The sequence below is a fragment of the Montipora foliosa genome, chromosome 14, assembly GCF_036669935.1.
Source record: "Montipora foliosa isolate CH-2021 chromosome 14, ASM3666993v2, whole genome shotgun sequence".
In the NCBI taxonomy this organism is placed as follows: domain Eukaryota; kingdom Metazoa; phylum Cnidaria; class Anthozoa; order Scleractinia; family Acroporidae; genus Montipora; species Montipora foliosa.
The window spans coordinates 765,026-788,710 of NC_090882.1; the positions used below are offsets into that span (position 1 = coordinate 765,026).

At 39.9% G+C, this 23,685-nt stretch overlaps 2 protein-coding genes and 1 long non-coding RNA gene across 3 annotated transcripts in view; 2 read left to right on the plus strand and 1 right to left on the minus strand.

Moving 5' to 3' along the window:
• Positions 1-2,615, plus strand: part of LOC137985131 (uncharacterized) — a 7,889-nt gene extending 5,274 nt beyond the window's left edge. The window contains exons 3-4 of the long non-coding RNA XR_011119245.1: positions 931-1,082; positions 2,212-2,615. This is a non-coding gene — a long non-coding RNA (uncharacterized lncRNA). The remainder of the gene's footprint in view (positions 1-930; positions 1,083-2,211) is intronic.
• Positions 2,616-13,031: 10,416 nt separating this feature from the next.
• LOC137985491 (uncharacterized) lies at positions 13,032-13,748 on the plus strand. The gene has a single exon (XM_068833115.1). It carries the CDS (start codon positions 13,032-13,034, stop codon positions 13,746-13,748), a length of 717 nt encoding a protein of 238 aa, XP_068689216.1.
• Positions 13,749-19,862: 6,114 nt separating this feature from the next.
• Positions 19,863-23,685, minus strand: part of LOC137985670 (tyrosine-protein phosphatase non-receptor type 21-like) — a 49,456-nt gene continuing 45,633 nt past the window's right edge. Inside the window, exon 21 of the mRNA XM_068833330.1 lies at positions 19,863-23,128. Within this exon, the coding sequence (XP_068689431.1) occupies positions 23,000-23,128 (129 nt within the window). The 3' untranslated portion in view covers positions 19,863-22,999. The remainder of the gene's footprint in view (positions 23,129-23,685) is intronic.

Sequence of the window (23,685 nt, forward strand, 5' to 3'; positions counted from 1 at the left end):
AACATACAAATGAACGTAAATAAAAACGAAAGATTTGACTAACCGGTCGTGTGGATAGACCACGCGTGCCACTCGTGTTGGCGAAATCTCAACCGCTACACTCCGCAAATTTAACAGACTAAGGCTTAGGTTCGGGCGCAAAGTCTATTAATCACACATTGGCCCTTCCTTTGCCGTGGACCGGAATGCTTCGAAAAAAGATTGATAATAAGTAAGTTCTATTTGTATTTTCTTTCCTTCCCTCCGCCATTTTTTTCGGATCATTCTCCCGCTGGTTTGTGAACTCGCCCCAGGCTTCACGATATCTCTGTTCCGAAGAAAATTGCGTTCTTCTTCGAAACATTCCGGTCAACAGCGAAGGAAAAGGCAACCCCTGAGCCTGATTAGGATTAGCTTTAAAATTGCCAAATTGAAGTCGATGTTTCGGTAGTGTAGAGGTTAAGTGCATTTGCTCTTAAGCCATTGAACCTAATGCAACATCGTTCGGTCAACATCGTTCGGTCAACTTTTTTTAATTCTAAGTGACATACGCTGCTAATCTATAATTGTAGTCCTAGTCCGGGTTCATTTCGCGACATTTTAGAGTAAATTCGTTAATCAGTCACTTTTACGTATAAACTTATTTATTGCTTACATATATTAAGTTTTACCTATTACATGCGGGGACGTTTGGGTTGTCCGCGTGACTCCCGCCCCTTAAAACAGATCATTCGCGATTAATAGACAATATTCGTATTCTCGGTATTGGACTGGAACTAGCTTGCAATGGAGCCTAATGCGGGGGAATATATCAGAAAGTATTTGCATTCGAAAAGATTACCCCAGATTAGCCCCCAAATTAGCCTCCAAGCTAGTTCCAGTCCAATACCGAGAATACGAATATTGTCTATTCTAATAAACTCAATGTATGGTTTTACTGGCTACGAGCAGGTCCATTCAGATGGGAGCAGCAGCTGAGAAGTTGTGCAGCGTTCTTGTTGCCGGTCTGGTACTGCTCCCAGGCGTCGAACAGTTTCTGCTGAAGTTGCCTGTACTCTCTCCTCTGGATCCGCTTTAATTTCTTGTCTGATATCAGCTTGATGGTAAGCGTACTCCATGTTAAATTTTCATCAATTAATACACCAAGAGACTTGGTAAAATTAACTCTGTTTAATTATGTACCATTAATTTCCAATTGAGTAGGTCATTAATGTATAAGAGAAACAGCAAAGGCCAAGTATTGACCCCTGGCGGATCCCACAAGTTAAAGTCCAAATCAACCCCATCGAGAGAACAAAAAATCATTTACCTGTATTGATCAGTGAACTAGCAGCAATGGGCACTGGCGTCTCGTCTTTACAATAGAGGCAAGTCCATGAAATGTCCTGGCCGGTCCTTACTGCCCGTCTATACGTGGCCCTGTCAACACCAGTGTGGCAACGACGGTGTTGCCATCTGTCGCATCCGCCGCAGAGTAGGGCTTCTTGGCGGGAGGTGACGATTTGTGCGAAAAATATGCAGTCAAATTCCTCCATAATATCGATGATAAAAGCTTGGGATGATAGCGTTGATTATCGTGTTGATTTTCCGATTGAGAGCGTTGTTCTAACGAACTGGTGACTTGAGAAACAAAATACTAGGACTTTTATAGTGTCAATCCCCTCTCCGATGGATCGAAATCGCAGTGATGTGATTGGTGAATGCTAATGTTTTATACAATCCTTTGTTAAATGAACTACCATGTCCTTTTGAATGATATGTTAATGAAAAATCTCACCTCAAGTGACAAGCCTACACAACGCCTTAACTTTTTTTTCATCTAGCTACGCTTGCGTATCTGACGTGAAAGCGCACGAACTAAAAAACCAACACTAATTCATAATACTGAGATACAAACATTGAACCGCCCAGTAAATTGAGAACGCGCTAATTTCTTACGAACCTTATCCTTTATTGATATGTTAATGAAAAGTCTCACTTTCTTTGGTATAGGCCGCTAAAGGACCCCGCTCAAGACACAAGTCTATAGAAATAATGCCTTAGCTAACCGTCAGATATAATTTTTTGCATCTATGTTTGCGGATCGCGTGGAAGCGATTCATGATCGAACAAAAGAACACCTGACCAACGATCGATACAAACATTGAACCGCCCAGTAGAGTGGGAACGAGCTAATTTGTTACGTATCCTTTATTGATATGTTAATGAAAAGTCTCACTTTCTTTGGTATAGGCCGCTAAAGGACCCCGCTCAAGACACAAGTCTACAGAAATAACGCCTTAGCTAACCGTCAGATATAATTTTTTGTATCTATGTTTGCGGATCGCGTGGAAGCGATATAAAGTTCATGATCGCAACATCGATACAAACATTGAACCGCCCAGTAGAGTGGGAACGAGCTAATTTGTTACGTATCCTTTATTGATATGTTAATGAAAAGTCTCACTTTCTTTGGTATAGGCCGCTAAAGGACCCCGCTCAAGACACAAGTTTACAGAAATAACGCCTTAGCTAGCCGTCACAGTTTTTTTCTGTGAGGTTCGACAAGGACTTTTAAACAATTCAGTTTTAAAGCTTACATATGAATCGTAGGCGAACTGACATCTTGGACGTAGGCGAACCGACATTATACGTAGGCGAACAGAACACAGCGTTCCCACTGTGAAAAAAAGGATGGTGGCATGGGAAAATAGAACTACAAAAGATAACCTTTGTAGTTTAATCAAAGGAAAGAACTCGTCTTCGAACCACTGGTGTCGTCATCTTGGAGAAACCGCTTGTAAAAAAAACATAACCATTCACAGAACAATTGCCAAAATGCTGTATGAACGCGAAGTGTCCATTTCGATCGTTTGATCTCGTCTTCTGCCTGTGTCACTTTATAACTCTTGACGGTGTGAATTTTGGAAGTGAGATCGTGGTGATTTAATTTAAGGAGACACAGATCTCTGTAATATATTTGTGTGGAATTTTTGGGGCCTTGAGATCCAAACCCAGTTAAATTTGTTTGGGAATATGCGCTGCAGAAACTAACCGAGGCTACTCCGTGAGCGGGCAAGATGAACCAAATCGCGCGCTCTGATTGGCTACCCGAGCGGGCAAGATGGAGCGATACTGCCCGCTCGGGATTTCTCGCTTGGTCCCGCAAGATCAAAGATCAAAGATCATTTTTGGTGTTTTAGTCATATAATAAATCCTTTATTGACCAAGATTGTTCGGTCAAGATTGACTGGATATTGGCCACTCGTTTTTTTTTTTTTTTGTGTTTATGGACCTCGACTTCGTCTCGGTCCATAAACACGCAAAAAAAAAACTTGGCCAATATCCAGTCCAATATCCAGTCATCTTGACCTCACGCTTGAACCAAGGCAGCAGTTCATTTAGAGTGCTGCCACTCTGCAATAGCCACTTAACCTCCTGACTGCCCCCATAAAGGCAGCTGTCTAAAAGAAAACACCTTGCCAACTTGTGAAGTTGGAATGAACACAAGTACTGGCCAGAACTACACAGAAAATATTGAAGTTCTTTGTCCCTGTCTCAGGGCATTTCTTCAATGAAAAGGTAAATTGTTGCAAGACTGGCCTCTGAGATTACACTCAGAAGAAGTTCTAGTTGCACAAGTGTGTGTGATCAATAACATTGTTTTATTTTAGTGAGGCTTGATTACAGAATCATAAATACTTGCCCACCAAAATACCCTGTGCAATCAACTGATACACCCATGTTCGGGAGACTGTTGGCCTGTTAATTAATGGAAATTAATGGAATATATATTAAAAAAAAGAACAATTTGTTAAATAAAAGTGCAAAGTCCAGGCCCTGCTTCCTGTTAATCCTAGGATTATTGACAGGGAAATACTGCTTCAAAGTGGCACCCGAGTGACTTAATTGTAGTCTAGCTTCCACAATCGCCAAATAATAATGATCTATCATTATTGTAATAATGCAACACACTTGGTGTCAACATCTATGTCAAAACTTGGAAGATGGTATTTTTCTTTCCCCCTTGACTGGCCATTATTTGCAAATCTATGTTCAACCCAACGTCCAAGGCAAAATTATGGTTAGACTCAAAAAAAAAAAAGAACATGTGTTAAGGGCAAACAGTTAAGGGTCATTGGTTTATGTGTGGTTTTATAGTATGTTTATATGGTTTAGCTCATCATGTTTTTTTTTTCTTTGTCTTGGTTGTGTAATAAGAATGACTTTTTGTTGTGTATAAAGAATGAATTTTTGTACACAGCCCCCCCCCCAAAAAAACTGAGTATCCTGTGTCTGTGTAAGGAAAATATGATATAATATTATTATTATAGATTGTAGATTGTAATATTGTATTGTATCTCATCTCATGGACAATAACATTCATTTTCGTTTTTTGTCCTTAGGGAGATGGATCCACCTGGTATTATTTGCGGCAGTTTTGTGAAATATTAGCTCTAAAAGGAGCGAGAAGAAATTCAGCCTTTTTTTTTTTTTTTCAGCAATAAACCACAAATAATCTTATTGAGTTCACTTTGTTCATGTTGGTAGTGTGGAACAAAAGACTGGATAAAGTCACTGAGAAATCCAGACAATGCTGTTGAGTTTTTTTAGTACTTTCACATTGTCAAACTTTTCAGTTTTCTTCTTTTCTTCTTTTTTTTTTTTTTCTTTGAACTTTTTTTGGACCAGCACAGAACTTTTTTTTGCCACTTTTTTTAATGTTGTACTTTTTAAAAAAAAAAAGGGACACATTTCAAATGTTTAATTAAATGCATGTTGTTTGCAAAAAAATGCAAAAAAAAAAACATTGCAAACTTTTGCAAATGCATGAAATGCACCTGCAACCTTTTGACGCAAATGCTTTTGATACTGTGTGATGTCCAAAGTAATGCTAGTATGCTTCAGATACATGTAGTGATACGAAACGAAACCCAGACACCTCAAACACATTCAATGACAAGTTGTCAGAGAAAAAAAAAAATAAAAAAAAAAACAAACTTCTTGAGCATTGGGACCCACATGGAATAGCCCATGGATATGTGTATTATATGATGACTGGATGATTGGACTTAATATACATCATCTTTTTAGGATATAATACCTACGCCAGTCGGCAGATAATGCTAGAGTGAACTTCTTGCTATACAGCTGAAAATATTAATTTTGTGGAATGCCCCTTTCAGGGATGTTTCCTAGTTGTCTATGCTCTAAAGATTTTGTTCAAACCATCAAGTACAATGTAGCATGCATACAAATTTTAAAAAAGTTAAAATTACAGTGCCATTGCAAAATTGTGCAAAACGTTCGTTTTCGCCTCTAAATAACACTCTTTATGAAAACTGCTATTTTGCAGTGTTTGCAGCAGTTTTCCAGTAAAAACAGCAAAAACGTTTATCATGACCAATGTTTAAAAAAGTTAAAATTACCGTGCCAGTGCAAAATTGTGCAAAACGTTCGTTTTAGCCTTTAAATAACACGTTTTATGAAAACTGCTATTTTGCAGTGTTTGCAGCAGTTTTCCAGTAAAAACAGCAAAAACGTTTATCATGTACAAATTTTAAAAAAGTTAAAATTACAGTGCCATTGCAAAATTGTGCAAAACGTTCGTTTTAGCCTCTAAATAACACGCTTTATGAAAACTGCTATTTTGCAGTTATTGCAGCAGTTTTCCAGTAACTACACCAAAAAAGTTTATTATGGCAAAATGATAAAAAGGTAAAATTACAGTGCCATTGCAAAATTGTGCAAAACGTTCGTTTTAGCCTTTAAGTAACACGTTTTATGAAAACTGCTATTTTGCAGTGTTTGCAGCAGTTTTCCATTAAAAAAAGCAAAAGCGTTTATCGTGTACAAATTTTAAAAAAGTTTAATTTAGAGTGGCAGTGCAAAATTTTGCAAAACGTTTCTTTAAGCCTCTAAATAACACGTTTTATGAAAACTGCTATTTTGCAGTGTTTGCAGCAGTTTTCTAGTAAAAACAGCAAAAACGTTTATGATGACCAAATTTTAAAAAAGTCAAAATTACCGTGCCAGTGCAAAATTGTGCAAAACGTTCGTTTTAGCCTTTGAGTAACACGTTTTATGAAATCTGCTATTTTGCAGTGTTAGTAGCAGTTTTCCAGTAAAAACAGCAAAAACGTTTATTAGGACTAAAATTTCAAAAAAAGTTAAAATTACAGTGCCATTGCAAAATTGTGCAAAAGGTTCGTTTTAGCCTCTAAATAACACGTTTTATGAAAACTGCTATTTTGCAGTGTTTGCAGCAGTTTTCCAGTAGAAACAGCAAAAACGTTTATCATGAACACATTTTTAAAAAGTCAAAATTACAGTGCCATTGCAAAATTGTGCAAAACGTTGGTTTTACACTCCAAATAACACGTTTTATGTCTTTGGCTCGCTTAACCTAACCATTCTAGAACACATTGCTTTAGCTGAGCTCTGTTCGGTTGAGTTAGCCATAAAAATTGAGACCATGATTTGCCATATTTTGGCCACCTTCATGGCCGTTTATTTCATAACAACTAAACCAAACTTGCTGGCCTCATAGGTAAACAGCAGTCATCATAGAACTCGCCCCTCCATTTCATCCCTAATAAATGGTGTTTCTTAGGGTGTACCGGGATTATGCGGAAAGCACTCCGAACATCAGTCTTAGCCAAAGTACAACCTTTTCCTTACTTCTTGATGATCCGTACCGCATCATCAACGGAAGCATAGTGGACTGAACAGAACTCAGAAGGAATGAAATCATTGACTGAGCCATCATGTGGAAAAGAGAGAAGATGGATCATTCTATATTCACCTAGATGTTTTTTAGGAATAACCCCCAAGGGGGACACTCTGAAATTATCGAATGGGGGATGTTTAAATGGGCCTCGTACTCTGCCTGCAAGCACCTCCTTGGCTAGCTTACTATCAACAATTTCTGGATGCTGTGCTGCAGAAAGAAGATTAGTGGAAACATGGCCAATTTGTGGTCCATGAAAATGTAAACGAAAACCGTGCAAAAAACCTGAAATTAGTTCCTCATAAAGTTGTTCATTGTATCCTTCTAGATGATAGGCCAGCCTCTCAACTTTGACTGGTGTTGGGAGTGCTCCGGACAGGGGGAATGCTTGGCTTTGTCCTTTGACCCGGATGAGGTTTTGGCTGGGGACATTTGGCAATGGGGTGTGATTGCCCACATCGAAAACACTGGTGCTTAAAAGAGCACCCGGGGCAATGAAGGCTTCTATGGAATTTCCAGCAGTAACCATTGGGAATGAAGGGGCTGTCGATCTTGGATTTCCGTGGCTGGGTATTTGGTTTGGCGCGAAAGGAATGGAACCTCAGCCACAATTCGGAATGAACTTGATTCCATGGCACCCCTTGCAACTCCCTAAGTTTCCTAAAATTCTCATCGTAAAACTTCCAATTAGCCCCCAGTGTTGCTAGTTCCTTTACTATAGAACCATACTTCATTAAAGCAGGTGTGTCCTGAGGGACACGCTCTGCATAAATGGAAACAAATATTTGGAATGCTGACATCCATTGGTCAATTGTGTGTAAGGGATGCTTTTTAGTGCTTGGTACCAAAACTAAAGACTGCTGACCCTCTTGAGAGGTGTCTAGTTTGACAGTAAACTGCTCCTCGGCGGGATTGGTAACACTATTGTGGAGCAGCAGTGCAAAATCTATAAATTCATTGGCCCATATTTGTTTTTTTAGTTCATCAGGCACCCTATGACTTAAAGGAATAGCTGCTGATAAGAAAGTGTTCTTACTCTGGGATCCCTGTGGATCTTGAAGGCCGATGACACTCTGAACCACTGCATTAACTGACCCTTGCACTGTGGCTCCTAAGGAGGGGCTCTGCTGGTTTGTGGCATGGTGCACACCCTGTGGCGCGTATTTGCTGGGTCAGGGATAAACTGTATAGTAGGACCCGAGGAAGATGAAGACTGCAAAGCCTGGGTAACGGCCGTAGTTATGGCATGAAGAACTTCTGGGGATAGTTGTCCGAGTCCACTTGGGCTAGGAATGGCATTATCGTCTCGGCTGGCTGATGAGGATCCGCTTGGGCCGGCTGGGGCAGGACTGGGGTCTCTAGTTGCAGAGGAGGAGGGCTGTAATAAAGACCGATGAGGAGCTGACACACCTGCAGGTCTCCGTCGTTTTGCTGCTCTTACCTGAAAACTAGTCCGCTTGGAAGACATTCTGCGGGTAATCACAGAGAACAGATTGTAAAGAAAAAGTGGGAGGCAAATGAAATCGCAAGTTGCTGACACCCGTTAGTCCCTCCCCAAACACTGCCACCTTGGAAAATTATAACCTGTCAACGAGCAACAACATCACGAGACCCGCTTGATAGCATAACATGTACAAATTAAGTACAAAGCTATCGAGGCAAACAGCCATAATCACACAGGATATTCTAATATATCCGTGATTGGAAGGAAGAGGGCTCAGGCTACTACTACAGTGTATAACACTGAAGAAGCTTACTATTACAGCTAAAGGCATTGTAATAGGCATACCAGATGATGCAACAGCACAACCTGGTCATGAATGGCGCAGAGCATTGCTCTGGCCGCAAGAATTCCATGACCCATGCTGACCAGCCTGGCCCCCAACCAATCCTTAAAGTTGGTTGATTATAAACAATCACACCCGTCATAAAAATGCAAAGAATTACAAGGCGGGTCTCAGGGTGCTCATATGCCAGGGTGGCCGAGGGAAGTAGGGGAGTTGCATGAACTGAAATGAAAAGTATGACTAATATCAAGTCACCACAAACATTTTGTGTCACTCACCGCAAAGTGTAAGGAACTTGCATGTTGACTCGGGCCTTTTAGTGAAATTGGGAGAATGCAAATAGAATGGCTCCCCTATAGCTCCTATACAGAGCTTCGTTTCCAAAATCATTTAAATGAATGCCATCACTGGCATAGACGTTCCTAGCGGGATTAGCAAGGCCACGATGCCGCCAAAACTTAGCGGATTTAAGATTCTGAAGTGCTTCTCGGAGCAGCGTGTTAACCTTTTGGACCCGCGCATTATAGCCATCGAAGGGGGTGTGCATTCTTGGGAGTATTTGGCAAACCACAACAAATCGTACCAATAGACTCTTGATCAGCAATTCAGTAAAAGCGACTATGGAAAGCACAACCGTGTCCGCATCGCAATGACTGTCGCAAATATCATTCGAGCCGAGCTCCAGAACCACGACATTGGGGGCGTTCCTCTTAATGAATTCAAGATCAAATCGAATCATCTCATCGACCGTGCGACCTCCAATACCAAAAATCTCGACTTCGCAGACTTCAGATAAGTTAAGGTCGCGACGGTAGCTATCGTTTGCTTGACGGAGGTCAATACACTCAAGTACTCGTCGCACGAATGAATGCCCTAAGACGAGAGCGCGTGGTTTAGAAGCCATCGTTGATCGCCAGCGGTTTTGAAAATGCACGCAACCAATTCCCTTCGGCACAATTATAGTACACAGTCTTACTTATCTTTTTCTCAGCGTCCAAATCCTTCCGTAGCCACAATCGATTGTCAAGTGGAAGACGGGAATAGAAAAAACGTTTCCTTCGTGGAGCTGAAGAAAAAGAGGACTGAACTTGTCCTATGCCACTTATGTATGTCCTAAATTACAGTCCCGTATGTAAATTGATCCTAGTCACTAAAAAATTAACCAGCATTACCAGGCGCATAAAATCATTTATTCCTCTAGGTAATAAATTTCCTTAATCAAAACTGCTATTTTGCAGTGTCTGCAGCAGTTTTCCAGTAAAAACAGCAAGAACATTCGTCATGACAAAATAATAAAAAAAGTTAAAATTACAGTGCCATTGCAAAATTGTCCAAAACGTACGCTTTAGCCTCTAAATAACACGTTTTATGAACACTGCTATTTTGCAGTGTTTGCAGCAGTTTTCCAGTAAAAACAGCAAAAACGTTTATCATGACCAATTTTTAAAAAAGTTAAAATTACAGTGCCAGTGCAAAATTGTGCAAAACCTTCGTTTTATACTCTAAATAACACGTTTTATGAAAACTGCTATTTTGCACTGTTTGCAGCAGTTTTTCAGTAAAAACAGCAAAAACGTTTATCATGACCAAATTTTAAAAAAGTTAAAATTACACTGCCAATGCAAAATTGTGCAAAAGGTTCGTTTTAGACTCCAAATAACGCGTTTTATGAAAACTGCTATTTTGCAGTGTTTGCAGCAGTTTTCCAGTAAAAACATCAAAAACGTTTAGCATAACCAAATTTTAAAAAAGTTAAAATAACAGTGACATTGGAAAATTGTGTAAAAGGTTTGTTTTAGCCTCTAAATAAGACGTTTTGTAAAAACTGCTATTTTGCACTGTTTGCATTAGTTTTCCAGTAAAAACAGCAAAAACGTTTATGGTGGCCAAATTTTAAAAATGTTAAAATTAGAGTGGCATTGCAAAATTGTGCAAAACGTTCGTTTTAGCCTCTAAATAACACGTTTTATGAAAACTCTTATTTTGCAGTGTTTCCAGCAGTTTTCCAGTAAAAACAGCAAAAACGTTTATCATGACCAAGTTTTAAAAAAGTTAAAATTACAGTGCCAGTCCAAAACTGTGCAAAACGTTCGTTTTAGCCTTTAAATAACACGTTTTATGAAAACTGCTATTTTGCAGTGTTTGCAGCAGTTTTCCAGTAAAAACAGGAAAATCGTTTATCATGACCAAATTTTAAAAAAGCTAATATATAGTTTTAGCCAAGCCTAAAAGCGGAGCTCCTGGCTTGTTTATTTTTACTGGCTCTAGGAGTAGTGAAAATAAAAGGCTTTGGAACTGTTCGCTTTTTGGTTTTCCCAGATATTGCTTAATTATGTAACATTTTCTTCACTGCCTAACTAGTGAATTCCACGGTTAATTTCTCCTGAAAAACCGACTGATTGCATGAATCACGAAGGGATGAGTGTGATATCGGTTTTTCCAGCGTAATCTGATGTCGAATTCACCAGTTAGGCAATTATTTTTTCTTGAATCGCAAGAGTTTTAAAAGAAAACAAGCAAATCATCAGCAAGCGAACGGAATTGGAAAGAAGCCATTTCAGAGTCGACTGTCAAACGCCAGCGAATAGGAATCACGGTAAAATTAGAAATCACAGACGTACTATAGCTAGTGATGTGACAGATCGTCTTTGTCGGTTCAAGGTCAAACAAGGAGTTTTATTGATGTACTTTATTTATTCCACTTTATCTCTGAAAACGAAATCATTTACCATTCGATGTATTTCATTGAAACACGCCAGCTTGGCTTAGAACCAGAATCGGCTAGAAAGGACAAACTTCCAACAAGATCTCCAACAAATTACCTGTACGTGCTCTAAACAAAGTTTTGAAAACACAAGCTGGTGATAATTCTCCTTATACTTTTACGAGAACTCATTGCAATTACATGTTTAGAACATAAGTGCAAAATTCTTGTCACTGTCGAGGCACGTCGAAAAACAGTTAGGCAAGCGGTTTAAAAAAACTTCTTGTTCGCTCGCATTTTAAGGCCAAACAAACCAGCAACAGATCGATTATTTCTGTCCAAAAAGAGTACAGATGATTGTTATTTAATTCCAGTTAACAATAAGAATTTGAGATTTATTCCTGAACAACGGAAAAAACGACTAAACCACGTTTTAGAAATATGCATCCACTTGAAATATCTCAGCCGTAGAAATAACAAACGGTTTAGTGTCCAAGAAAAGAATTTGTGGAGTAACTTCTTCCACCAACTTTAAGCTATTACTGGCGTACCGTTTCGTCGTTTTCGTTCTCTTTCTCTTCTTTGGTTTCTGTTCTTCTGACATAGGCCGTCCAGGCATCTTGCAACCTTAGTAGATTCGAAATTTAAGACATACCAAAAACTGCAATTCAGAGCAAAAAGCAGCCCTAAACAAATTAAAAATAAACACTCAGCTTTAAGTTTATATCCCTCCAATGCTTGACTTGAATAACTACAGCTATATTATGTTAAACCTGGATTGAAACCAGCGAAAAATGCAAGAAAAATATATTTTCCAAACCGTACCTGAACGCGAAAATCATCGACTGTCAAGAGCTTTGCTGACGTAGCATGGCTGTGTAGCCGCGTCGAGCCACAGAAAGAGCGCGAAAAATGAAGCCTCGTTTAGGTGTGAGTGTGAGTGTCTGACCTGGCTTGAGCCTGCGATCCAATCAACAACCAGTCCCAGGTCAGCGGTCAACTTCAAAAAAACAGCTGACCTCGATAAGGTCTAACTTGAGCCTGCGATATGGTCTCGTGATACTGGTCAGCGGATACCTTGTTTTGACAGGTGTCAATTGACCATAACTGATGTCCAATATCAAAGATGTATGCTGTTAACTAGCTACAGTGTCAAATGGAGTATTGCCTCCTCGATGAGCTCTTAACTTGAGCCCGTGATATGGTTACGTGATACTGGTCACATTGGCATACATCATTGGCTACATGGAGGGGCGGCTACGGACGGACGTACGTACGTACGTACGTATGTAAGGACGTTCATGACTTCATGGCTATAAAACCAAATTTTCTCTCTGAGCAATGGTCAACTTTGCACAGTTACATTTATTAACACACGATTTGTGCCACGATGCTCTGTGAAATCTGGGTGTTTCCTTGATTCCTTGTCCTTTATCGAGGTACGACAAAGGTACTTCAATCACCAATTGAGCAGCCCCTGCAAACTTTGGCATGCAGATTATCGGCTAAACTTTTGTAAGGATGGAGCAAGGATGGAACAGTCGGTTAGTGCACGGCCTTGGTGCAAGTTGTCCTGAGTTCGATTCCCGGATCTCGTATCCTTGTTTCGACTTCTTTCCTTTCCGTGTAGCTAAGTAGCTTTAAATACATTTTCTGACGGTTGAGCGTACGAATAAGACAGAAATTGATATTTCTACGGCACGAGAATAGAAGGGTCTGGGTACGATTGGTGTAAGGCATGATGGGTAGCAGGTTGTCTATAAAGTGTCAGTTCATCACGTGGTGAGGCACTCTAGACCTGCATCAGTCCGATTAACTTTTGTTTTCTTCCAAGTCTTTTCTTTCAACTACCATGGATGAAGAGGGCGTTTCGAAAGACGTCATTGCTAAAATGATAGAAACCAACAACCAGACCATGATGAAATCAATGGAGCAGCTTTTCCAGAAATCGATAGACGAGTTAAAAAGATCGCACGTGGACTCGTCAGACGCTCAGATTCGTGAGATCAAGAAACTTAAAATGGAAGAACCAAGGCGTTTTAAAAAGAAAGCGAATGAAGATCAATTCAGGTTTAACGCGAAGATTCAGGACACCTTAGAGGAAACTAAAGCAGCCGCTCAAGCGAGTGCTCTGGACAAAGTTAAGGACTCGCTCCAGAAAGGTGAGGACTTATTGAAAGAGCTCCAAAAGCACATCCTTCTTGCCGACAAGTCACAGTACGGCTGGTCTACGGTCCAGGAGTATAAAAAGAGCGAGATCGCTGATGACTCTGACGATGAGAAAAAGATGTTCAAAGCTGAAGCACGCGCCAAGGCACATTTAAAACAGTCGGCTTCAAGATCTCGAACTGCTGCTTCGGGGTTTGCTGCCAGAAAGGATTCGGTCGTTCAGGATTCAGGTCCCAGTCGTTCGGGCGAACGAAATTCGCTAGGTGTTAAACAAATTCCAACGGTGGAGGCACAAAGCAGGAGTCGAATTAGACCCGGAAATTGTTTTCAATGTGGCAAGCCAGGACATTGGAGAGCTCAATGCTCGACTTTTCAATCCAATCCCAGTACAAGCATCTGACTAGATGGGGACGATCAAGGTGTAGTTGATTCCATTGTTACTAATGATTATCTCGTTGTCGATGATGATGTTTATTTTCCTTGTGTGGGAGTCGATTCTTCTCGTGCACAGTTTTCTATATTTGATTTGTATGAATTAGATTCTACTCAGGCGAAATCTGTTACATCGGTTAGAGGAAGGCTAGCAAAATGCATTTCAGAGTGGAAGGAATCAATGCTCCGGGTTTTATATTGGAAGTTATTCGAGAAGGCTATAAAATTCCTTTTGTTTCTCTCCCTCCTCCGAAACATAGCGATAATAACTTATCTGCTATTAAGGAGAAGGACTTTGTCTCCGAGGCGGTTTTAGATCTACTCAAGATGAATTGTATTGAAGAATTAGATGAAGCTCCCGATATTGTGAATCCCTTGTCAGTTTCCACACAATCGTCTGGGAAGAAGCGATTGATATTGGACCTTAGATATGTCAATTTGTACGTTTACAAACAAAAATTTAAATGCGAAGATCTCAAAGTCGCGCTTTTAATTATTTCACGGGGGTATTCCCTTTTTAAGTTTGATCTTAAGTCGGGGTATCATCATGTAGAGATTTTTCCCGAGCACCGAAAGTTGTTAGCTTTTAGGTGGGGTTTTGGTGACGGGGTTATTCGTTATTTTCAATTTGCAGTTCTCCCATTCGGTCTGTCTTCGGCGCCATGTTTATTCACAAAACTATTTAAGCCAGTTATTAAAATGTGGAGGTCCAATGTTATTCCGATAGTCGTTTTTCTTGATGACGGAGTGGGCGGGGGCGCTACCGAGTTAACTGCTAAAATTCACAGCTTGAAGGTGCATAGCGATGTAATTAGGTTTGGTTTTATTGTAAACCTTGCAAAGTCCCAGTGGGATCCTTGTCATGTTATAGCTTGGCTAGGTTGTGTGATTGACACTATTCGGGGCACCATTGCTGCCACTAATCAACGACTGCGCAAATTTGTTAATTTTATTGATTTCCTCAGTGATTGTGAATCTCGCGTAGTCAAAGCTAGGGATCTGGCTTCGCTTATTGGCATGATCATTTCATTCTCTCCTTTTGTGGGTAACGTCACGCGCATTATGACTAGGTCATTATACCGTGTGTTATATCGTAGGTCATCGTGGAATTCTAATGTCCAGCTCACTGATGAGGCTATTCGGGAAAGAATGTTTTGGAAACTAAACGCACGTTCTCTGAACGGTCGGGCGGCGTGGCCTACTGAAAGCAAGCCCTCGAAGATTGTATATTCGGATGCTTCTGATTACGCTTGCAGTTCTTTTGTTGAAAACGAAGGTAAAATATTCCAGCAGAACTGGTCGTCCGATGAGCGAAAGAAGAGCTCTACTTGGAGGGAATTAAAAGCGGTTCAGTTAGCTCTTAGTAGCTTTGCTCACGATCTCAAAGGCCAACAGGTGGCTTGGTTCACTGATAATCAGAATGTTGTAAGCATTGTAAATAGTGGAAGTCGTGTTGAGCAATTGCAGTCTCTAGCTTTAGAAATTTTCGCTTCGTGTGCAACAAATAGCATTTCACTCGAAATGAAATGGATCCCTAGAGACCTGAACACAGGGGCGGATTGTCTCAGTAGAATCATAGATTTTGATGATTATGCATTAAACGATGATATTTTTAGAATGTTGAACGTTAGGTGGGGTCCGCATTCGGTGGACAGGTTCGCTTGCAACTATAACACCAAGCTTGCTCGCTTTAACTCTAGGTTTTATCAGCCTGGAACAGAAGTGGTTGACGCATTTACTCAAGATTGGAAATATGAGAATAACTGGCTAGTGCCCCCGGTTTCCTTGATTGTAAGAGTTATCAATCATTTGAAACTATGCAAGGCTGAAGGATCAATTGTTGTTCCAGTGTGGAAGTCATCCTATTTTTCTCAAGACGCATGATTGGTTGTTATTACCTGATCACAAGTGTCTCTTTGTCAGAGGCAAAGCTAAGAACCGTTTGTTTGGAGCTAAGAATTTGTGTTTTAAAGTGGCCGCTCTTAGAGTCAAGTTTAATGTCAGTGAACGACTGTGTTCATCAGGGTTTTGTACTGAAGATGATGGATGGTGCGATAAGTGCAATTAACTCAAGATGTGGCCATTTCTGGTTGGAATTTATGTCGAAAACATGGCATACAGTAGTATGACTGGATTTCTGGTATCCACTTTCCATTAGTTTTTAGCGGATCTTTGGTATCCGCTTTTTCCCGTCATTGTCCAGTGTGGGACAGTTTCTGGTGTTTTATTTTCAGTTTCAAGTGTACTAATGGATCTAGCGAACTAACGTGTATGTAATGTGTAGAGATATTAAAGACCGAATTTGCTTTCTTTGGGCACATTTACACTGGGGAAGTAATTTTGAGTTAAGGTTTTTATCAAGAATTATCAGCGCCCACCATTTTGTTGTCTCTTTTTTCTTTCAGATGTGTTCCAGCACGGAGTCTGGAAGGATGTCGGAAATCTAGAGCACCCCGATTTGAGGAATTTGGCTGATAGAATGAAATCCACTGTTCTAATGTCCAGGGCTACAGGCACTGTCGACGGATACACGCGAGCGTTCAACAGGTGGAAAGAGTTTGCCTCGCGTTGGGGCGAAGTTACTTCATTTCCGGCTGAACCGCTTCCGGTGGCCCTTTATTTACAGTACTTATTAGAAACTACTATCTCTTGTAGTTCTGTTGATGCCGCGTTCTATGGGATAAAATGAGTGCATGAAACCGCTGGGTTGGCCTCCCCTACTGATAGTTCGCTAGTTGTGGCGGTTAGGGATGCGTCTAAGAGAATCTTAAGCACCGCAAGGTCGAATCGGAAAGAGCCTATCACACCGGAATTACTTAAGAGTATAGTTGGCGGGGCTGACCTGTCTAACGGTTTGGAGCTTAGAAATGTTTGCCTATATCTACTGTGTTTCGCGGGTTTCCTCAGGTTTGATGACATCAGTAGGATTAAAAGAAATCAAATTTCCTTTCACACCGGGTACATGTTAATTAAAGTCGACGGCACGAGAACAGAAGGGTCTGGGTACGATTGGTGTAAGGCATGATGGGTAGCAGGTTGTCTATAAAGTGTCAGTTCATCACGTGGTGAGGCATTCTAGGCCTGCATCAGTCCGATTAACTTTTGTTTCTTTTATAAATCATTATTATTTTGTAACTAGAGGTCCTCTAAACCCCGGAGGGATCGTGGCATTGCATTGGTTTGGGGAATACGTTTCCAGTTTTTTCCCCCACGGGGGTTTTTTGGTTTTTCGTATCCGGCGGTGTCACAGGGAATTGCTTCCCCGTAGTCAATTAGTTGTTGTTATTGTTCCACATGTAGGTGGTTCATGCTTGCTGCTGGTGCGAGGCCGAAAGATACCAAAATAAACCTAATGGATTGCATTTGTCTGTGTAGTGAAGTTGAAATGCACACAAATCCCAGTTAATACGATGCCGTTTTCGATCCATTTTCTGATAATCATTCCAAATTAAAACAGCCTGTTTGTACAAAATGAAAATCAGTCAGGCATTCCTTGCTCTCACTAAAGAAAAAAATCAGTCAGGCGGTCCTTGCCAAGCCTGGAACTTCGAAATTAAAGACAAGTAACATGTAAAACTTTTAAAGTAGCCTAAAAATACTGTCAGATATTTTTGAACAGAATGTGATTATATGACGGCTTTTTGGGAAGAATATCATTAAGTTTGGGGCATAAATAAGGCTAGCTGTGAGCCCACTATAGCAAACTGCTGACCGCCCGTAATTAACGTCTTAAAACATATCTTTATGATTAGGATCCAAACGGGATATTAATGACTTCAGAATCTATATGCTGAAAGGTACTTATTCTGATAATTTCACACTTGTATCACTATTTTGAACAATTCAGCCATTTCCTGTCGCTAATTTTCCGGACTGTTTAACAATTAGACCCGCAGCCCGCAAATACGTGTCAATAGCCCATGAGGCGAAACCGAATGGGCTATTGACCCGTGGCCCTTGAGGGCGAAGGGTCTAATTGTTTTAGTATCACCCAACTAGTCGGACAATAACAAAGTTAGCAAATGCAAGTTGAAGAAACATTTATTTGGGAATAAAACGGAAGAGAGCGTCACGCTTTTCGCTACTCGAGGGCTATTACTAATGGTCCTCTAGTAGCGTAGCCAATCAAAATGTAGCATTTGCATTAGTCCACTAGTTGGGTAATAGTGTAAGGGTATATATTGTTTAAAGATGCACTAATTACGAATTCAAGTTTTTCCCGTACGAGGAGAATCGAACGAAATGATTAGAAAATAATCGACAGTCTCTTAAGATTCAATGCCAACCAAGGTGGGAGATTAGCGAATTGCATTTTGTATTTTTCTCTCCAACGAAATCGTCTGGCATTTTTAAAAATTCTCTTCTGGTCCACCCATTTTGTAAAATCTTCATTTAGGCATTTTCGCCACGTTTTATGGGGCAAACGTTTTTTTAGAGAAGTCTTCTAACACTCAGATGAATTTGATTAATTTTAAGAAGGGGCTTTGGGGAAAACAGTAAATTTGAAATACTGTTTTTGTGTTATATATTTTCTTCCATATTCCAAACATAGCAATTTGGGTCTCCAAATGGTTCCCTCAAGTAAAGGCAAATGCTGTCTTTTACTATTTATCGTTCCCAACCGTAATGTGACCTTGTAGTCTTCTTTGAAAGTTTCTCGCATGGGACGCCATTCGCGTTACAATGACTTTCAACGCCATATCAAGTTAATTAAATGTTCTCCTGTGTGCACCAGAGAAATCTACGCATTACCCCAGCCCCCTAGCAGACTCTATGCACAAAGACAACACTTAGCACGGGAGTGACAGGCAAGACTTTTACCGACACGGAAAAAATAATAAAATTAAAAATCAAAATAAATTTTAAAAAACAGAGAAACATTACTCATCTTCCGACTGGGATTGCCATAGTAGCAAACCAGTAATAAAAAAAAAAACAGAAATATTACTCATTTTCCAACTGGGATTGTCATAATGGCAATCCATTAAAAAAACAGAGAATGAAACGCAGATTCCCAATGGGTTTGGCAACCCAGTAAAAAGCAGTGAAGTCTGTATCAATACAAAGTCACCGGCAACCTCGCAGCTAGCCATTCATAGGCTACTGTAGGTCACTATTTGCGGGTTGCAATTAATTATTGTCCCTTGTTACAGTCCAGTAAGTTGTGGGTGACAGTAAGTTTTTGTCCTTCATTCCAATCTCATTTTTGTGGTGCTCTTTTCTGTGATTTTGCACTGACAATTCAAGACATACCAACCAGGCAACTTGTATTCTCTAGTATTTTAAGCTACACGTTTCTAAAAAGACAGCCATTTTGAAAAATTTGCCTTGGTCCCTCCTTTGCAAAATCACGGAAAATCTACACCTTCGGTAAGCTTAAAAATCTTGCTATTTCTAAGAATATATATAGGCCTTTTATTGCGGGTAGTTGTTGGTATGGAGTCTGTATGGAAAAAATCAGGCTTTAAAAGGAACTTGAACCCATGACTGTGATATCGCATTGTACTCGCTCCATCAACTAAGCTGTCGAGCCCGCTGGAAGGCGATCAATTACGAATTCAAGTTTTTCCCGTACGAGGAAAATCGAACGAAATGATTAGAAAATAATCGACAGTCTCTTAAGATTCAATGCCAACCAAGGTGGGAGATCAGCGAATTGCTATTTGTATTTTTCTCTCCAACGAAATCGTCTGGCATTTTTAAAAATTCTCTTCTGGTCCACCCATTTTGTAAAATCCTCATTTAGGCATTTTCGCCACGTTTTATGGGGCAAACGTTTTTGTAGAGAAGTCTTCTAACACTCAGATGAATTTGATTAATTTTAAGAAGGGGCTTTGGGGAAAACAGTAAATTTGAAATACTGTTTTTGTGTTATATATTTTCTTCCATATTCCAAACATAGCAATTTGGGTCTCCAAATGATTCCCTCAAGTAAAGGCAAATGCTGTCTTTTACTATTTATCGTTCCCAACCGTAATGTGACCTTGTAGTCTTCTTTGAAAGTTTCTCGCATGGGACTAATCCATCGTGCAATTATCTTTAACTAGAGGACACCAGCAACAAATAAGGACATCAACTCACAGCCGAGAAGTTTCAATTTGCTTTAATAAAATATAGTTACATTCTTTGTAAAACATAGTCAATAGTATCAATCTTTTTGCAAACTCTTCATATAAATGTTATAACAGGCAAGGGATATACGAAACCCTGTAAAAAATGCCAGGATACTAGAACAGACAGCATAAAGCACCTAGCGCTTTTTCTACTTTTGGTTTTGTTCATGCTTAAACCTGTCGTTTTAGTTTACGACGGTAATTTATATGTTTACATATCATATAGTATAAGTTAAAATGCTACCCTAAACTTCCACGTATAACAGCCTCCTGGATTGTACTCTGCTCGGCAGAGGTTGCCTTGATTTCAATCTCTTGAGAGAAGGAAAGGAATGCACGGATCTCCTTGATGTTCTGTTACGCATGCGCTACGTGACGTCAGTGCAACGTCACTTCAACTCTTTCGCCACTGGGCAGGTGTTAAAATTCAAACTGGTTGTTTTAAAGCGGTAAAGAGTTTAATTATAGGTCCAAAGTTTTGGACGACATCGAGGGTTAGGGCTTTCCACAAGTTGCTCGAGATTTCCCAAAAAGTTGCTTTTTCTAAAGAAAGTTGCTCAATTTTTTTTTCATTTTGTTTCTCTGCTTTTATTTGGTCTGATGCAAAAATATGCAATCTGTACAACGAAAGTAACATTTCTAAGCATTTTTGTGCAATCTTGCGTTGTAACCAGCGTCGCTGAATAAATTTTTTCAAAAACAAATGTTTTTTGGAGTACTTAGTCCTGCCCCGGCTTTTGCGACTACCGTCAAAGAATCTGAATGACCTTCGTCACCTGGAACACTCTTTAAACCACCGCTGATCTAACAGCCTGGCTGCATGCATTTTTCGCCCATGATCCGCCCCAGAGGGGAGGAACTGCTCCTTTTTCACAGGAAATTAAAAATTGTCTACTGAAACATTGTGAATTATGGAAGCATGGCCAATTTAAGCACTAAAAGCTGTTGCGATATCTCAGAATTTGTGGAAAACTAGAAATTTCTCAGAATGCAAAAAGTTGCTCGAAATGAAAAAAGTTGCCGAGCAACTTATGGAATGTCCTATCGAGGGTTTCCTTTCTTTCTAGCTACAGCGGGGAATCAAGGAAACATCTGCCACACAGGGTACATGGACTGAGAACCACTATTTTTCAATTTTTCAATTTACTTAACCATTTTTCTAAGAACCACTTCAGCTCCAAGATTGAAAAAGGCTTTAACTGGAAAACAGCCTACAATACAAATACAATGTAGTACTGTGCCTGAAATCCAGCAACTTTTACCCTACAGTTGTATTTAACATCCGTGTTTTAACCTTTGTGAACCTTACGCAACTCTGAAACAGAAAATGAATTTCAAAACCTTAAAAGGTTTATTTTGACTTATGCATCAGATGAAAAAGAACCTGTTCGATCAGGCTTGGAAATTTGTCAGTTTCAACACGCAGAATTGTCATGTATTCTACATTCTCCAAGAGGCTTAAATCATAAGTTTTACGAACTACACTCTTCACCGTAGCTTTGTTACATTGCACTTTTCTTTGGAAATCTTTCTCCTTGTTGATGTAACTTGTGGTATGCACTGAAGAGCAAAATTAATGTACATAACATAAGGTCCATTCTAGTCCAATTTGAAAACTTGACAGGCTTCAACTTGTTTTCGTCCTATTATTTTCAAATTGAACGGCTTGCAATCCCATCCCTTATATAAATTGAGTTAAACATTGAATTGTTATCTATTCAACATGCAACTTGGGCCTGTTCTGAGCATCACATAAACAATCCAGTTTCCCTCCCAGGGCCCATCGAATGTCTTGGATGCCGGGAATTGTCCGAAGAGGAAAATACTATAATACTCCTTGCTTGTCCACCCAAATTTTGCATGAGCATTGTTTCCTGTTTCTCTTGGGACTTACAACGGTCCCAAGAGAAAACAAAAACAATGCTCCTTCAAAATTTGGGTGGAAAAAAAACCCATTATGGTATTTTCCGCTCCGGGCAATAGGAAAAACGATGGGCTCTGGGAACGAGACTGGAGTAGTACTATGGGACGATCTTGCCCAGTTTTGAAAGTTGGAAATGGAGGTTTCTGATTGGTGGAAAAAAAATGTGTATTCTATTTCCATTCTCGGGGCACACAGCAGAATTAGCCTTTTTCGGGTATGTTTTTCGTGATTCGTGCAAACTGCAACTTGCAGCTCCATAAGTTTAAACGAACATGAATATAGTTTCCTCTTTATTATTCTTTAAAAACTAAATAAGGTGAATAGCATTTGCAATAAAACTTCATATCACAACTATCATTGCCAAATAGAATACTTTTAGATAAAATAATACTCTGGCACTAATAGAAACGAATATACATGTTTGTGAAAACAAATTTGTGAGTTACTATTATATACAGTTAATGTCACTGAGCACAGTGCATAGATAGAAAAACACAATCGCTTAACGGCCGATGTTACACTGCGCAATGCTTGAAACTCGTTGCAACTTTGGGTGAGGAGATGAGCTGCGAAAGTAGAACTCAATTCCACTCTGGCAACGGTTTCTACAACTTGTCTCACAATGTTTATGGCCGTTTTTGGTACGCTGCATTGGGCATTCGTGCAACCTGTCTTGCCATGGCGTTACGAGATAAGCTGCACGAAAAATTGTACAGTGTAACAGCGCCTTAAAGAGGCTTCGTTAACTAGAAAAGCTGTGAACGCATTATCTTAAACGTTCAACTGCCACTTTAAGTCACTACGAACCACAGCCAGCTGTGAAGCTCGCTTGTGTGACATAAACGGGAGAGTTGAACCTGAGGCTTAAGTAGACTGTGAACTCAGTAAACCTGCGAAGATATCTTTCCTGCCTATAAATGCGCGAAAATTGAAGCGAGAGCAGAAAAGGAAGAAGGGTTTCTCTCTTCACCTTTTTGTTCCGCGGCCACACCGTGGAAAATTATGTTCAGAGCCCCTTGTTAAAAGGAGAACGTTTTCTAAGGCTACTAGGAATACTTCAAAACTCCTACCTAGCCATTAGCTTTCTCATGGTACACTGCGGGTATATTAGTGTCTTCTAGCTATTTTCTTAATATGGCTCTAAACTGCTGAGGGTGATACACTCACGTGACTAAGACATAACTATATCAGTCTGCTATTTTTGATGAAGTGGATAATTGCGGTGTACACAAAGCGATATTGTCCGAAGTTTGCCACCAACAACATTCTCTGGCAACGCAGATGAGTCAAGGCCTTTGCCACGTTTATTCGCTGTGTTAAGGAAAACATAAATAGATATTAGCGTTACTTTGTTGTGTTTTTGGGTGGTAGAAAGGAACACGTGTAACACAAAATGGTCGGCACACAGAGACAACGTTCATGAGCATGTGCGCGGTACTGCTGTACAAAATAACCGTGACTACATCAAAGGTTTATGCAGACTTCCTTCCTGTTTAAGATTTTTGAATCCGCAAAGAAAAAGTTGCGGATTCAAAAATATCCGAATACGAGTGGACGGGACCTAAATTTAGTGAATCAACTTTGAGTCTCCTTGATGCAAATATAGTTAAGGCCCACAGATCACCCTTGCCCAGGATAAAGTCTCTTGTATATCAGTGGTTCGAGATTTCAGCTAGAGCGTTCAAATCCCACATAAAAATCAGGGTTTTGTAGACGTCGTCAAGTTTAACAGTCTAGTAAGTCTAGTACAAGATTTAATCCAATTTTTTTTCAGTAATACCTGCTAGATGAATAATCTTCACAGTTCATTCGTCATAATATATTAAATATACGTTTAACAATGGGTGTATTTGTAGCAAAAAGATGGG